This window comes from Neomonachus schauinslandi, chromosome X (assembly GCF_002201575.2).
Source record: "Neomonachus schauinslandi chromosome X, ASM220157v2, whole genome shotgun sequence".
Lineage (NCBI taxonomy): Eukaryota > Metazoa > Chordata > Mammalia > Carnivora > Phocidae > Neomonachus > Neomonachus schauinslandi.
Window position 1 is genome coordinate 86,027,463 of NC_058419.1, and position 17,872 is coordinate 86,045,334.

The 17,872-nt window shown below is 39.9% G+C and overlaps 1 protein-coding gene across 1 annotated transcript in view; it reads right to left on the reverse strand.

The window, feature by feature from the left end:
• The window catches only part of JADE3 (jade family PHD finger 3), a 59,367-nt gene that overhangs the window by 15,642 nt on the left and 25,853 nt on the right, over positions 1-17,872 (reverse strand). The window contains exons 4-7 of the mRNA XM_021679189.1: positions 11,417-11,607; positions 8,169-8,380; positions 2,699-2,866; positions 78-194 (exon numbers count right to left, since the gene is read on the reverse strand). Of these exons, the coding sequence (XP_021534864.1) occupies positions 78-194; positions 2,699-2,866; positions 8,169-8,380; positions 11,417-11,607 (688 nt within the window). The remainder of the gene's footprint in view (positions 1-77; positions 195-2,698; positions 2,867-8,168; positions 8,381-11,416; positions 11,608-17,872) is intronic.

Genomic DNA, 17,872 nt, shown 5'->3' on the forward strand with positions numbered 1-17,872 from the left:
AGTAAACTTTCGGTTACGAGGCGGCTGTCACTGGCAAGTTGAGTCTGGCCAATTCAGTGGTGGCCTTGGTGACTTACCTGAATACAAGCCCCTGTCTTCAACTTGCACAGGTTGCAGACTAAGGCCCATCGACTGGGTGGGATGTGGGAGACCTTTGTGATTGGTTCCATCCTCTCCGGACAAGCAATGCTGACCTACAAATAAAACACCACCATAAGGCAGAGGCAACAAGGCATTCCAGAAGTACCTTTCGCAAACCACAAATGATACTGCATGAAGCTCAGAACATCAAAACAATGAGGTGAGCCACATCTCTTAAGGTTACTATGGAACCAAGAATAAATGAAACCTGTCCCTTGCCACTGCTCAGACCTTCGATCATTCCCAGTAATGTAAATGATTCATATACAGAATGAGAGGGCAGGAGTGGAGATGGAGCATGGTTACCTTAATGAATCCAAGATATCTATACTTTACTTCAGAACCAAAGAAAGCCACTAAGGAAAGGAATTAAAATTCACAAAATCTAGTATCTATTATATGTTAGAGATGGTGCCATATGCCTTGTCATTTAATTGACTAAGGATAAAAAAACAGGCAGTGACAAGTCTTTCAGTTCAGTTTACCAAGAAACATGATACTGCTGGAAAGTAGCAGCAATCTGGGTAATGAAGAGGTTGCAGCACATAAGGAGGAAGGATGAGGATGATAACATTTTCAAACCCCAGTCTTTTAAATCGTGTAACTATTAACAGTTTGCTCTACTCTTTCAGCCAAAGTAGCTTCAAAGTGAAATCAGTCTTTGGGAGAGTACTGAAAGGAAGGCAGGCTTTAAAAAGAGATGGAAAACATTTTTTTCCATATGAAAATAAGGGGTTAGGCAACTTCTGGTAAAAAGTGTTCTCCCGCTCTCTTACAAATGTGTACATGAGTTTCTAAGAGAGCCACAACTTTAAAAAAAGAGTGAAGGACTATTGAATAAAGCTAGTTAAACTAGTACAAGTTCTACCTACATCAAGAAACCAACAGTAGAAAGATCAGAGCGATCCTGAGCAACTCAAAAGGTACTAAAAACCCTAAGACAAAGTCAACAGATAAAAAAGCTTCTTTTAGGGGCGCCTGGGTGGCTCAGATGGTTAAGCGTCTGCCTTCAGCTCAGGTCATGATCCCAAGGTCTTGGGATCGAGTCCCACGTTGGGCTCCTGGCTCATCGGGGAGCCTGCTTTCCCTTTCCCTCTGCCTCTCCCCCTGCTCGTGCTCTCTCTATCTGTATCTCTGTGTCTCAAGTGAATAAATAAAAATTAAAAAAAAAAGAAAGCCTCTTTTATTTCTAAAGGACTCTTCCGGAGCCATATTCTAAATTCATGCTAAAAAAGCCTGCTCTATTAGCTGAGCGTTTGTTGCAGGAAACCAGTCACTCTCAGGCCAGAAACCCGAGAGTTCATGTCAGTCTATAAGCTGGATATTCTTAGTATGAAAAAGAAACCATTACTCAAATATTGTAAAAAACACTTCTCTGTCCATAAGAATACCATAGTATTTATCATGGACAGTTTGACTCTGTGAGCTTGAGCTCGACTGTTAAATAGTTAACTCCCCTGGAACTGCCATTAACAAGAATAAAGCCAGGGAAGTTTTAAAAGGGGAATGAATTACCGATACAGTGTCATCAGCTACTGAATTCTAAAGTCTCTCTTGCCCTACAGTTAAACTGCCCAACAAATTTGCTGGCTTGGATAGGGGTTGGGGAAAGAGGATGTGAGTGGGATGTTCAAATAGGTTAAAAAAAAAAAAAGGCAGCCATAAGAAGGACAAGTAATGTTTGGACACTCTCTTTAATCAACTTAGTGCGCACACAGCCCCTTATAAAATATCAGCAACTGAAGGACCAGATTAAATAATGAGGGATGGAGTTTTGAATGAAGCAGCTCTTAGACAAACGTTGAGTCCAAGCTCTGAAAAGAGCTTCAAAAATCAAAGGGCAACCATTATAGTGGGCGAAAGAACTATTGCTCACTTTATTTGGAATAGCCTAACACTGGAAGCAACTGAAATGCCCATCAAAGAATGGATAAATAAATCATGGTATATCCATACAATAGCATACTACTCAGTAATAGAAATGAATGCGTGTTGACACACACTACAACAAGGAGTGCTAGGCAGACAGAAAAGAGTGCATACTGTATGATTTCATTTATATGAAATTCAAAACCAGACTAAGCTAATCTATAGTGATAGCAATCGCAATGGTAAATAGGGGCCCCGATAGGGACTGGAAAGTGGGTATGAGGGATCCTTCTGGGGTGCTCTATGTCTATTTCTGGGGTGTTCCAGGTCTTGGTCTGGGTTGTGGTTATAGATAGGTGTAAAAATTCATGAAACTGGGCACTTCGTATTTGGTATTTTAAGTAAGTTTCACCTTAAACAAATCTGCTCACATCCTGGTCTTTTGTGCCTCTCTTCTCATACAAACTTACCGAGTAGCACTGGTATCACCACCTGTAAGTGAATCAGCACAGGCTTACATGCTCACTTGCATCTGAGAAGGATGTGAGGGAGCTCAGGTAGAAGCCCTATCACCTCAGAACCATGGGCAGGCATGAAGCATCTCCACGAAGCCCAAGCCAGTCTGCATGTTGTGGGAAACAGGGGCCTCCTGGAGCAAACGGGCTCACAGGCCTGGATGAGTTCTTACCTCTGGAATCCACAGGGCACAGCTGACATGAGCCCATTTAGTCCCTGTCCTGGTAGTTTTCATGGCCCCCCCTTTCTTTGGACATAGCAGACATTGCGGATGAATGCCCAGGACGCAGGAACGACACAGCCAGCTGCCTTCTGGGACCTTGAGGATGCCGTAGCAGGCCTGGAGGCACGAGGAGGAGAGGGGAGAATGGTTAGCATCTTCTCACCAGGAATGATGTCTGCTCTGGTACACAGTCACAGAGTACCCTCCGCTTTCAGGAGAAGGAGGCAAATAAGGCCCAACAAGCTCATATCTGGGATTTAGTAATTTTAAAACACTCAAAAAAAGGGCAACTTCCAGCATCTGTTCTAAGATCAGCATGTCTGTCTATGAGAACTGACTTTAAGGACAAAAGAATAAGACTAGAAGGAAATATATACAAAGGCTGGCCCAACTGTTATCTGAGTTTGGGGATTACATACTTTTTTCCTTTTTTGCCTCTGTTTTCTAAAGTTTCTTCAATGATTATGTATTATACTTATCAGTCATATATTTATTGAATAACTTCTACATGTCATGCACTGTTGTAATCAAGAAAAAAGTGTTAAAAAGGAAACAGAATGAAACTTCTGAACAGCAAATGAGCTAATGTTCAAAGAGCCTAACAGAGCCTGGTGCATAAAAAGCACTCAGCAAATCACAGCAATTACTTGCTTGGGTTGAAGAAAAAGGGACTTGTGAATGAATCCTGAATTGAATAGAATATTAGACTAATCACAATACTCCATAATGAATTCTGAAAGCTGCTTCAAATCCTTTATGGAATGAAGTTGGACAAATAAACGAATTACTGGGGGAGGGGAGATAAGTTTGGAAAACATTCTAGATTTCCTTTTCACTACCTCCAATCTCACCCATCTTTCCCCTCCTTACTGCTCTACTCTCACCATGAAGGACTAAACGTGGGGGCCACCTGGCTCCCCATGTGGCCTGGTATACTTTCCACCACTGACCGATTCACCAAGGCAGCTTCAAAATCTGTGCCTACCCCAGGAGGTTCACCCATAGCTTGGATTCAGGTTCCAACGGTTACTATCATGTTACCCCCGAACTGGCCCCTTTTCCCTAAACTATCCATATCACCACCATGCTTCCCAGCTTCCAGATCCAAAATTCCTGTACTCATATTATCTACTTCCCTTTGTCTACCGCCCCTGGGGCATGCTAGTCCTCCCTACAGAGGTGGCCCTTAGGCTCTGACCTTCCTCTCCATCCCCACCACAACTGCTCCATCCATCCAAGTCCTTATCATGTTATGCCTGGATTGATTTATTCTTAAATTCTCTTCCACCCCCTTCACACCTTCAATCCTCCTTCTGTTTGGCTGCCATGTTCTTCTTACTAAAACAAAGATTTTATTCCATTGCACAGCAACAGACCCTCTAGAAATTCCTTCTGCTCTCACCCCACCATCGTCTAAACCACAGGTTGGCAAACTACTACTTGAGGCCTGTTTGGTAAGGCTAACAAGCTAAGAATGGTTTTCATACTTTTAGAGTGATGTTTAAAAAAAAAGAATACGTAACAGAGACCGTATGTGGCCCTCAAAGTCTAAAAGATTTACTACCTGGTCCTTCAAAGAAAAAGTCTGCTGGCTTCTGATCTAAAGCCTGATGTTCCTCACCTCACTTCTCAGTTCATAGAGCCCCTGTGTCTGCTCCACTTCTTGACCCCTGCCCGCTACTCAACATATAGCTTCCCTCATCAGGTACGTGGTTGGCAACATGTATCCTTCTCTACTTTAGCTGTTATGTTTCATCTCCTCAGTGAGACTGTAAGGTCACTGGGGTAGGTCTTTTATCATCAGTTATCTGGAATGCTTTCTATGCTGAGATCAAATAGGTGGTTTGGTAGAACAGATTAATTTAGGTCAAGAACTGAAGCTGAACTCCAACCAGGCTGCTCTTACAACAGTAGGGCATCATTTTATAAGGTTCCTGACCTTCAAAAGGTTTTCTTTCTCTGAGGTCCAGAAAGTTTGCTAGGAAATGAAAGCAAGCTTCCTCCTAAAATAGAACCTGTTTCGGACCAGCAGAAGAAAAACCAGTGGTTCTGGGAATACCCTTTATCTCCTGGCCCTTCCATTGGGCAGAATATCATTTACTGAGCCCTTGTGTAGACTTATTCATGGTGAGCTTGTATTGCATAGCAGCAGTTCTCAGTTTTTTCTAGACCACATGATGAAGGCTGTGGCCTCTCCTGAGAAAATTCTATACATGCACAGACATATGTTCTACATATACTTTCAGGGGGTTAATAAACTCAGTGCCAAACATATATATGACAGATATAAAAAACTATGAGCATGTACCTTCAGACAAATTAATTTAGGCCTCAGTTTGAGTGTTCAATACCTGGGCTAAGAACCAAAAATGGAATATACAAAGGGACTTGGAATGCTCCCAATTTTCACATTTTTAATGTTAAAATCTCAAGTCTATTGATGTAAACCTCTCTTCTAAAATACTGACACAAGTATGTTATAGTCACAGAGGAACAAACATTTGACATAATGTGGTGGCAGTAAGGAAGAAAAATTATGTTTAATAAATACAGATGTCAGCATGTCCCTGATTCCGTTAAGGAGTAAACCAAATCCTCCAAATCATTTTAAGTCACTCTTCAGTCAACAGAGGGAGCTCTAACCTAAGTATCTCTTTAGAAGTCAAGTGGCTATACTCACTTGGGAAGAAATCTCTTTTATATGAAACTTTATGTGGTACCAACATCCAGCTTTAATACATACCAGCTTATATTCTGCAAGGCCTGGTCAGGTGTTACTGTCATCCCTTTCTACGTGAGGAAAGCGCATCATTTATAGTCATTACTGGATATGTTTTCAAAACAAAATCATCTTTGAGGAGAATTATTAAGCTACATTTCATTTTTTAGTCGAGGAATCTGAAAATAATTCCTTAATATTTGGTCCCAACTGTGAAGGACAGATACTGAAAATATATACAGATAACCTTTGTACTATTTTCCCTTCAAGCCTACAATCATTTATCTGAAAACCCTAGGGTGAGAAACATAAGGAAATTCAGAATTGCTCAGATCTTAGGAAAGTAGTAAGTACATACATGGTATACTACCTAAACCCCAATGGGACCAGGGGCAGTACCCTCTTATCAAATACATTAGTATTATTCTAGCAAACTATATGAGCATTTATACAAAATGGGATAAAGACTATAAACAGCCCCATATTGGGTGAGTTCTAGTATTGCCCCTAATCAGTTTTGGTGCCAAACTTAAGCAAAACCTTGCAGTTTTCAGAGCTTTTGAAATTTCTGGAATGGTAGAAGAAAGACTGTGGACCTATATGTTATCAAATATTTAAGTTTATACCTAAATGGTATTTCCTCTCTTGCTAAAGGTGTGACATAAATGCCAGTAATTGGTAGAATGAAGATAAATTTTTGAAGTTCACTCTTTCAAAGGAAACAAGTAAAATGAAGAAGAAGATCTAACTGGTCACAGAAAAATTTTGAGTACCTTTTAATACAGAGGGTTAGGTTAGGTGGCCCAGGCAATTAAAGTGAAGTCGTAAGCCCTGTTTTTTCTCGATCTCCTGCGTTACCCTCATCATTTTGCTTTATTTATTTATTAAAAAATTATTTTAAGTAATCTCTATGCCCAACATGGAGCTCAAATTCATGACCCCGAGATCAAGAGTCACATGCTCTACTGACTGAGCCAGCCAGGCACTCCACTGCGTCTAATCGTTTTAGTCATTTTGTAGCCAGAATGACCTTTCTAAAATACAACTCCTAGCCTTCAGGGTTGACAGGACAAAGCCAAAGTTCCTTAGTCTGTCAGCGAAGGCCGGTCACCTGTGGCTCCGGTATCCCTGTCTACCCTCGCTCTCCATCCTCCTCCACTCCACCCCACCACCTCCCACAGCTCTGAATGGCTCCAGAGTTGCCTCCCGTATACTTAGCCCATTCTCACTACCCTGCCTGAATGGCTTCTCCTCTCTGCCTGCTGTTCTTTGTGGCAGTTAGAGTCAGCTTGGATGCCACTTCTCCGAAGCTGTCCCTGACCCCCAACCCTCCCACGTACTCTCTCAGCAGCATGGACTTCCATCCACAAAACCAGCTGGCACACTGTGCTAAAGGGGCGGTACCCTTGTAGCCCCTATACCGGCCTCTGGTGACCCCGGGGCCAAGACCATGTCTGCCTCGTCGTCACTGACTGTGTCTTCAGCATGTGGCACAGTCCTGGCACAAGGCATGGTGTTCCATACCTATCTGCTAGATAAATTAATGAGAGAAATGAAACACACAACAGGTTCAGAAGAGTGAAAAATTACTTAGGGTAGGGGAGTTCAAGAAAAGATTTAAATCAAATCTTGAAAGTTCTACAGATTTTTTTTAAATTTTTAAAAAAATTTTATTTATTTATTTGAGACAGAGAGAATGAGAGACAGAGAGCATGAGAGGGAGGAGGGTCAGAGGGAGAAGCAGACTCCCTGCCGAGCAGGGAGCCCGATGCAGGACTTGATCCTGGGACTCCAGGATCATGACCTGAGCCGAAGGCAGTCGCTTAACCAACTGAGCCACCAAGGCGCCCCGCTACAGATTTTTTTATAGATGGAGGTGGGAGAAAGCATTTTAAATTGGAGTCTGGCCAAAACATGGAGACAGGACAGTGTCAGGAACAGTCATCACTGTCCCCTTAAGTAAACTTATTTCACTGGAGCATACGGCTTATGAGGGGAAGAAAAGGAAAGAGCTGAAAAGAATGCTGATATCATCATCATCAGCAGCAGCAGCAGCAGCAGCAGCAGCAGCAGCAGCAATTAAAAACACATTGTGGTAGAAAGGATGACAAATAACTAGCTGTAAGAGCTTGGGTAAAGTCACTTCATCTTTCCTGATATTATTTGTAAAACTGAGGAGTGGGATGGTCTTTTACAGTCCTAAAATTCTATGATCTTTAAAAGCATAGCAGACTCAGCTTCCTGGGAGTTATATATCGGGAGGACTGGAGAGGGCTCTGGGTGCTAGGATAAAGAGTCTGGACTTCCACCTGGAGGAACTATAATCTCATCAAGGTTACTAACCATGAGTGTAACTTGATGATGTAACAGGGATTCAAAGGTGAAGGAGAAACTCCCAGGCAAGCAACAAGGAGACTCCCCAGAGGACTATAAAAGTCTTGAACAAGGCAAACTCACTGGCATATGTATGAAGGGATACAATAAAAATCTGAGTTTAGCTCCTGGGATAAAGTTAGCAATTAAATCACCTTGGGGATCATAAATATTGTTTCTAAAGGAATTACTGAAGAATAGCCAGGCCAAATCTTTATTTTCATCCTTATTAAATGCAAATTGTTACCCAGATATGGGTGCTGGAGACCATCACTGAGCTTCAGAAAGGCTGACCGTGGGGAGGTGGTGGTCTCCACTCTCACTAACCTGATGCACACAGATGTTACACTTATCACAGAACACCATATCATTCCCTTCTTCACTGTCTGGAGACCGGCACACATCACAGATCACATCTTCATCATACTCTATGCCTAGCCCTTCCTCTGTCTCAATAGCATGGTTCATATTTTCATGGCAATGGCGTTCCAGGACTTCTACTGTCTTTTCCATAAGATTCTCATCAACTGGCCCACAACCTGCACAGAAATACAAACAATCAATCAACCCATCAGTCAGCTGTCATTCCCAAATCACCTATGGTGAGTCCGGTGCAGGGATGGAGGGATTCTAAAAGATAAAACCATCTCTTCCCTGATCTAAAACAACCGGATTTCAAAGAATCTTTTACTAGAGCTATTCTAATATTTACATATCATCACATATTAGTGTGTGACACATGAAAGGATAAATACATTTTACCACATTCCTTGTAAGATGTATTACTGACCCTTTCACAATTTTCTGTCTACATCCTAACCAGTCTCCTCCTAAATCTCTGTTTTCTCTTATTCCCACTGAGGGTGAACTTTCACTGAGCTTTATAATTTTGAACACTTTAATTTACAGAATAAGATAATTAGGATTACATAACTATTTGAACATAAATAATAATTCATTCTTAGCATGTTAGTCCCAATGAGCATATCTAATGAGTATATGAGGAAATTTTCATACAAAAAGGTATTAAGTCATAAAAGAAAATTCTAGGTACTGTGTATGTCATTATATATATGAAATAATTTGTTTTTTAAACCTGGCTTCCAAAAATATCCAGTAATATCTTCCAATGGCAGCTGTATATAAAAGAAATCTATTAGAATCCACAAAAGTCTAACTGCAAATTCTGAAATTACCTTTTTTTTGCCTCTTGATTCCCTTTCCTTCTATACTTTTAATTTTTCTTAGTCTTCCAAACTTAATAAACCCAACTAAAAGATTTATATGTGGATACAGGCAACAACTAAACATATTTCTTTTTAGGGGACTAATGATTTTGTGAGAGCATATATATATATAACAGCTTGTAAACTCAGGAATAATTCTGAAAATGATCCAAAACAAATTCACCCAAATATTCCACTTCATGTGTTATATAAGATACATGAAGAAACTCTGGAATTCCATGTAAACTACGTTTTTAGTGTTGAAGATACTTATGAAAGCAAAAACTACCCAGGTAGTATGTTTCATTTTACCAGCCAAGACAAATTACACATTTTTTTTTTTTTCTGGAGTGGAAGAGGACAGTGTCTGGTTGTAAGAGCACTCAGATTCAAATTCCAACTTGACCCCATATTGGTTATGTAAACCTTGACAAGTTATTTATCCTCTTTAGGGATTAGTTTCGTTATCTATAAAATAAGCATCATAATACAAACTCACTGATTTCTTGTGAGGCTGAGATGAGGTAATGTTTGTACACTGCTTAGGTATAGTGACCAGTATGTAGTAAGTACTCAATTTTTAAAATTCCTTAATCTGAACCAAAAAATATGCTTAATTTAATGTTTTTAAAAGTTTATTTTAAGCTCTTAGAAGCCTTACTACAATATAATTTACTCTAAAGAGTAAAACTTGAGATAAAGCAATCCTCTTTTAAAACTCTTCAAGCCTAAATGCAATGTGGTGTCCTGGATGGGATCCTGGAACAGAAAAAGGTCATTAGTGGAAAAACTGTTGAAATCCCAATAAAGTCTAGAAGTTAGTTAATAGTAATGTACCTGTGCTGGTTCCTTAGCTTTGACAAATGTACCATGGTCAAGTGAGATGTTATTAACATTAGGGGAAACCGAAACTGTTAGGGGCATATGGCAACTGTATTAAATGTATACTTTTCTGTAAATCTATGACTATTCCACAATAAAAAGTTGATTACAAAAAATCATCCAAAGGGGATTAACTGCAAAATACCAAAGGGACCTTATCATAAGGTGGTGTCATGTTGAAGGGAGCCCTGTAATGATCATAATGTATACGGATGTCATATGGTTCATAAATACAACTGCACACTGAGCCATCAATCCACTTGATGATGCTCTTATACTCTGATTTCCCCTTCTGTCAGTCTTTTATTCTCTTCCCTTTGTGGTTTGCACCCTAAGTTGATATCCCTTCTTTCCTCTTAGAAGGCAGAGTAAGAGAAGGCTTAAAAAGTTTTAAAAAAATAAGAAGTACTGGTTACTGACAGAATAACTACCACCATCACACCAAACTGGATTTAATACAGTTTTATGTTTTTATTCATAGGCATTCAGATACCAACCTCAAAAGGAAGAGAGGGAAAATAAGGGAGGGAAGGAAGAAAAGTAAAACCATTGATCCTTGTACTAACGATGTACAAATGTGATTCAAACAAAAATGAAATCAATTGTATGCTTCTCTGTATCTCATATGGAGACTTAAAAACCACCCATAGTTCCATAGGACTATTTGGACCTAAACACTGCTCAGACTGAAGACTGGTCAAAGAGCTGTGTGTAAGAATAAAGTGAGTTTCCTTTCAGCCTAGCATCTCCCAGCATTGCCGGTATGGTGCTGTAGGACATACATTTACTTTAAACTATTATTATGTTTACTTCCAAGATTTTTTTGTTTGCTTGCCTTTGCTTAATTTAAGTTTTTAAGAATTGCATGACAGCTTCAGAACTCACTAAAGGTAGTGAGGTAGCTAAGAACTACATTGGGGATGTTTTGCCCTAAGCCTGCCATTCTTCCGGCAGGAAAATTACTAGCGTCGCATGAAGGCATTGCTGGTCACACCGACCTGTCAGGTGCAGGGGTGCTGCCCCCTGCTGAAGTCAGAGCTTCCCTCCAGCCGGCAGAGATGGCAGAGATGCTGCTGCCCCTGGCCCTGCCCACTGACCAGAGTGCTTTTCAGGGCTGAGCCAGGAACCAGGTTCAGAATCCTCCTTAACCAGAAGTCCAATCAGCCATGACCACTCTCACAATTGGAACTGGAAAACAATCTTATGAAACCTACATGCCATCCCTGATCTGTGCTATTCACCATGAACAAGGAAAGAAAAGGTCAGATTTAAATGTTATTGCTCTATTTCAATATATTTATGCATTTCAAGAAATGCCTCATTAAGGTAAGATCAAAGAGAAAACTAAATGAAAAGGCCAGAAAAGAAAAGAAGCCACAAGATGAAAGCAAGTTAAATGGTCCTGACAACTTAAAAAAAATCACGAGGCAATACAAGGAACAACTTACTTGTGGGAAAACAACTCACCCATTTCTGCGAGATCTTCATTGAGTTCCTGGAGCCAGAAGATGTCCATGTCGTCTAGGTCATAGCGACACACAGATGCTGCCAACTCCATGATGTTGATGTAGCCAGGTTCTGTGGTTTCCGAGCTGGAGCAGTGGATGTACTTCCGGGGCCGCATATACAGAACCTCCTTTACCTTCTCGGCTACAATCCTAGAAAAGTGAAAGAAAGATACTCATAAGTCAACAAACAACAGATTCTAGGCAATGACTGGGTGGGACACAGTGGAGTTGAATGCTCTCCTTTTTCACCGTCGGGGGGAGGTCCTCGCTCTGCCAACTGAGAGGTATGGCAGATCCCCTTCTAGAAAGTAAATGGTTCTACAAATTCAGTTTTGTCATCTGCTGTGAACAGTCCGACTGCTAATGTAATGTTTCATTTACCCTCATCGCTCCTGGGTCCCTATTACCATTCATTCTAATAAAATGTTGCATTGTGTGTTCTTGGGGCAATAGCCACCACATTTGGTTAGAAGGGGAAACCGAGGAAGAGATAATACCAGCACAAAGGCACAGCCAGATTCCATACCAAAGATATATTTCAGCTAAACCTATGATTTTCTACCATGGATGGTGGTAAAGAGTACAGGCTATAGACTCACACAAGCCTGTTTTTTTCTGCCACTTACTCGCATAGTGATCTTAGGGAACTACTTCATTTCTACAAGGTTCAGTTTTCTTAGCTAAAAAGTAAGGACAATAATCATATATTATGATAAAATAATATCAAACTTGTAGGGTTATGACAATTACACAAAATAAAATATATAAAGTGCTTAGCATAGTGTATAGTAAAAAACAAATGTTCAATGTTATTGTTATATTTCTTATTATTTTCACTACTTATGTAGATGAGGTAAAGCCAAGAGGCCATGGACTTATAAAAACTCCAGGCATTTCCCAGCCATACATGATAGTGACCAGTTCGAGCCAGGGTAACATGATGGGATGAAAGATTCCTGTTCTTCCTTCAACTTCTCCAGCAGCCTGAGGAAACCCGTATTTCCCCTCCCTCCTCCTGACACGTAGGAGCAAGGAAACCAAGCAAGGGAAGAAATAGAAGTTTCTCATACCAATAACTTATTTTATAGTCAAGGTTTTAGATACTCCACAAAGCATCAGAAAATACAAACAACAGGAAATATGGATTCTTATTCCCTGGCAAATTTAAAAGAACAGAGCGGGCCCTCTAAAAAAAGAGAAAGAAATAGATATATGTATCATAAAATAATGAAAATTGTTTCTCTGGAAGGCTTCTGGAGCTAGTTTCTTTACTTGAGTCACTATATATGTAGAAGGATTCATAAACATAAACATATTCATATGAATACATATAAGTATTTATAGGTATAGTCTACCTTGTAAATATACAGTAAATATTTCTTCCTAAGCATTCTTCCAAAAGGTTTGATTTCACATAATGTATGTTGAACAAAGTTAATAACTAAATGCATTTGCACATTTTAATTTTCCTATCATATGGAGTTTTTAAAGCCAAAGGCAACAAATATTTGAGGAAAAAAACAGAACACTAAAATATTAATTGAAGCTAAAAATTTGGGAACTGCTGACAGAGGCCTGCTTCCAACTGAAATGAACCCAACTGAAAAGAACAAGACATGCATATGAATTCTCTAGAGACAATGAGATTAAATATGCTATGCTTATTTGGTGCATGGCCTATGAGGTAATTATAGAATATATAATTTTTTTTCAAGATTCATCTTGTTCTAAAAGGAAGAATATTTTGCTAACTATTCATATCAATTGTCTCAAATCCTCTGTGGAACAAGGTAGACTATAAATGTTTTTGAATTAAACTAATATGTTTTTTAAGCTTCTGGAAGAAACCTCAGGATAGGCAAATATATATATATATATATATATGTATATACATACATATATAAAATATATATTTTAAAGTTTAAGTAATCTCTACACCCAATGTGGGGCTCAAACTCATGACCCCGAGATCAAGAGTCACATGCGCCTCTGACTGAGCCAGCCAGGTGCCCTGAAGGCAAATATATATATATATATACATATATGTATATATGTATATATATATTTAAAGATTTTATTTATTCATTTGAGACACAGAGATACAGAGAGAGAGAGAGAGAGAGAGAGAACATGAGCAGGGAGAGAGGCAGAGGAAGAGGGAGAAGCAGGCTCCCCGCTGAGCCAGGGGACGCTGGGATCATGACCTGAGCCGAAGGCAGACGCTTAACCATCTGAGCCACCCAGGCGCCCCGAAGGCAAATATATTTTAAATAAGACATAAAAGCCATCAGCCATAAAGGAAGAGATTTTAAAAACTGCTGTTAATCACCAGTATATAATAAACTCTTATAAATCAATTAGAAAAAGACAAACAATCCAATTAAATAGTGGGCAAGAAACTTGAATAGACACTTCCCAAATAAGGCTATCCAGATGGCAAGAAAACTTTTTAAAGGTTTTCAGCCTCATTAGTTACCACAGAAATGCAAATCAAAATCATAATTACTATTACCTACCAGAATGGCTAAACTTGGAAAGACTGACTAAAAACTGACATTAATTTAAGTGTTTATAAGGAAGTGGAGCAAATAGACCTCTCCTACACTGCTGGTGGGAGTGTGAATTGGTACAATCACTTTGGCAAACTACTTGGCAGCAGATATCATAGCTGAATATACACATACCCTAGGATCTAGTAAACCCAATCCGGGGAATATACCTAACAAAGAAGTATACATATGTATACTAAAAAAATTAAAAATGTCGGGACACCTGGGTGGCTCAGTCAGTTAAGCGTCTCTCTTCGGCTCTGGTCATGATCCCAGGGTCCTGGGATGGAGTCCTGCATCGGGTTCCCTGCCTGCCGCTCCCCTTGCTTGTGCTCTGTCTCTCACTCTCTCTCTCTCTCTGACAAATAAATAAATAAAATCTTTTAAAAAAATAAAAATGTCTATATTAGCTGAAAATGGGAAATAATCCAAATACCTATCAAGATCAGAATGGATAAATAAAATGTGGTATGTGGATCACTACATCAAAAACTAATGATGTATTGTATGATGACTAACGTAACATAATAAAATAAAAAAAATAAAATGTGGTATATTTACACAGCGGAATATGACACAGAAGTGAAACTTAATGAACTACTATATGCAACAGCATGGAAACCTCACAACCATAATGATGAACAAAACAATCTAATCTCAGTATGAAGTTAAAAACTGGCAAAACTGTCACCTATGGAGAGGAAAGTCAGTTACTGGGTATGAGCAGGAAGGTTTCTGGGATGTTGGTAACGTTCTATTTCTCGATCTGGGTGGCAGTTAAATGAGTGTATTTAATTCTTGAAAATTCACTGACTTATACAGTTAAGCTCTGGTTACTTTTCTGTGTGTACATTATACGTTGACACAAAGTTTATAATGATAATGATGACAATGATGTATGTCACTCATCTTTTCATATATATCTTGAATTGAATCTAAGGACTGAATCTGTGACAGTAAAAATATTATAGACTGAAACAGTAATACTAAAGGCAAGGAAACGCATGGGTAAAAGGTGAAGTTAATTCAAATCTCACAAGGAGAAAGTTTTATATTTATAATGATAGAGGGGAAGGTCTATGAGAATTAGTGAAAAATATTACTTTGGGATTTTTTTAAATGCAGCTTTAACATCTTCAAGCACCTATAACACTGCTACAACTGGAGGAAATTCCAGGATCATCCCTGGGTCATTTTCTTGTCTGGCCAATATAGCCTAGGTATACATTCTTTTTTTTTTTTTTTTTTTAAAGATTTTATTTATTTATTTGAGAGACAGAGAATGAGAGAGAGCACATGAGAGGGGGGAGGGTCAGAGGCAGAAACAGGCTCCCTGCCGAGCAGGGAGCCCGATGCGGGACTCGATCCAGGGACTCCAGGATCATGACCTGAGCCGAAGGCAGTCGCTTAACCAACTGAGCCACCCAGGCGCCCACAGACATTCTTTGAATGGTCACCAGACCAAGTGATCAAATCAGCAAAAGCTCACAAGCCCAGAGGTATGAGCAATTTTGATAGGATGAAGTTAAGTAAAACGCAGTTTTTAATTTGGATGCTTGAATGTAAATGAATGTCGCTGTAACTTTCTGAGTGACCTACCTTTGGTAAAAGAACCCACAACTGTGCCTGCTTAGCTCCCTAGAAAAAAAGGCCTATCCCCCTGCTCCCCAGGGGAGGCCAGCTACTTGTGGCCCATGTGAACACTGCTGTGACACCCAGGAGGCAACAAAAGGAAGCTGGAACCACTCTAACCTGACCTATGGCCTCCTCCTGGATCTTATGCCCCACTGAGTCCGCAGTGTGTCTTTGGTTGATCTCAATATCTGGCAGGTAGAGACTATGCTTCATTTCCTCATGACTGGATTAGGATCCTTTGTGAACAGCACAGAAATTGCACAAATATCATATCATTATGGATTTTTAAAAGGCTTGAAATAAATATCTTAAAAGCGACCTAAATAGGAAGCCCTTGTAATAGTATCTCTAGGAGTAGTTTCTCAAGTTTCCCCTTGTTAATCTTGCCACCCGGGCTGACTGCTTCTTTACAAAACTCCGTGCCTCCTTTATGAAACAAAGGACAATTATAACCTCGGTGACGATTGCTATTTTCAAAATCTCACATACTCTTCTACAATGTGACTCTGCTACTCTCTCATCAGGTGGTGAAGTCTATTTCTCCTCTTGAATCAGGGGAGGCTCGTGACTGTTTCCACCAAGAGACTACAGCAGAAGTGACGCTACGAGAAGTGTGAAGCTGGGTCATAAAAGGGAATACAACTTTCACCTTGTTGGCTGGAGCACGTGCATGTGCCCGAGGCCTGCTAAAAGTCTACCTATGCTGAGACTTTTATGCTGTGAGGAAATCAGAACACATGGTGAAACCACGTACAGTTTACATCAGCCCAGCCCAGAGCCCAGGTGACAGACACATTAGTGCATAAGCCTTCGGATGATTCTAGCCCCAGCCACTGAGTCACCCCCAAATTTCAAGTCTTGCTGGATGAGGCCCTAGATATCACAGAGCAGAGACAAGCCATCCCCACTCTGTCCCACAGAATGCATGAGTATGATAACATGGTTGCTTGAAGCTGCGAAGTTGGGGGCGGTAGTAAATGGGAAAACCACTGAAGGGCTGTTTTAAACTTTAAGTAAGATGTGTGTATGAAAGTGCTCTGTACAAATTGAAAGCAAGAATGGAAGGCTGCTGCCACATGGAACGGAACAGGAAAGGAGCTGTGGGGAGGGTGGGCCAAGGAGAGCGGGGAGGTGAGGGAGGCATAAGGATGAAGTAGAGCAGTGGGGTGGGAGGCAGGCTTGGGCTCCCATTTATCATCAGGGCCATGCTTCCTTTGACTTACTATGTGGAATCTGAATACCTTTTGAAAGTAGGGCCAAGAAGATCTCCTTTAAGACTAATGATGTACTATATGTTGGCTAATTGAATTTAAATAAAAAAATGACTGAATATGGGGTATGAGACAATGAAGAATCAAAGATGACTCTAAGAAATTTGGCCTTAAAGACTGAAAAGACAGTTACTGCAGGAAGAATGTATCTGCCATCAGTTAAACATGGGACTACAGGTGAGAATAGTTTCAGAATATCAATAGTTCAGTTGGGGATATTTGAAGTCTAAGATGTCTACTGGACATCCAAATAGAGATGCTGAATTGGTGGTTATATATTTGAGTCTGGAGTTTAGTGAACGAAGTGCTGCTCTCCGTAGTCCAGTTAGTTCAATGTTTACATTCCAAGGAGAAATAGGGGCCTGTCTGAATATCTAATTGTTCCCTCTTTTAGTATCATTAGTGATTGATGATACACTGTTAAGTGAAAAAAGCAAGTTATAGGACATTCCCACTTATTTATATATACACAGATATATGTGTGTATAAGCATATATACTATGCGGTTAATGTTTTGTATTCTGATTCATTTGTTTTTACAGTAATCAGTACTTCACCGATAATGTTAAAAAACATACACATACACACAGTAAATACATCAACCACTTTCCTGTCATACAAATTATAATGAACGCTTCCTTTCAACCAAACATGAAGCACCGTTTTCCTTCCATTGGAACCTTACTGCAACAGAAACTAATTTAAATCTACAAATGAAAACCTAAAACAACAACAACAAAGAATGATCTGAAGCTTGTTTATTATTGACTAGTGTAAAAAAATTATCCATAGTCTACCTAAAAACATAATGAAGTTAACCCCATCTTTATTTGTTGAACTTGCTTTCAAAATTCTTTGTGGTGGTCAACAGGGCAAGCCGGCTCTGTAATTGTGTCCCTCCCCTCAATCACACCACACACACACACACACACACACACACACACACACACACACACACAC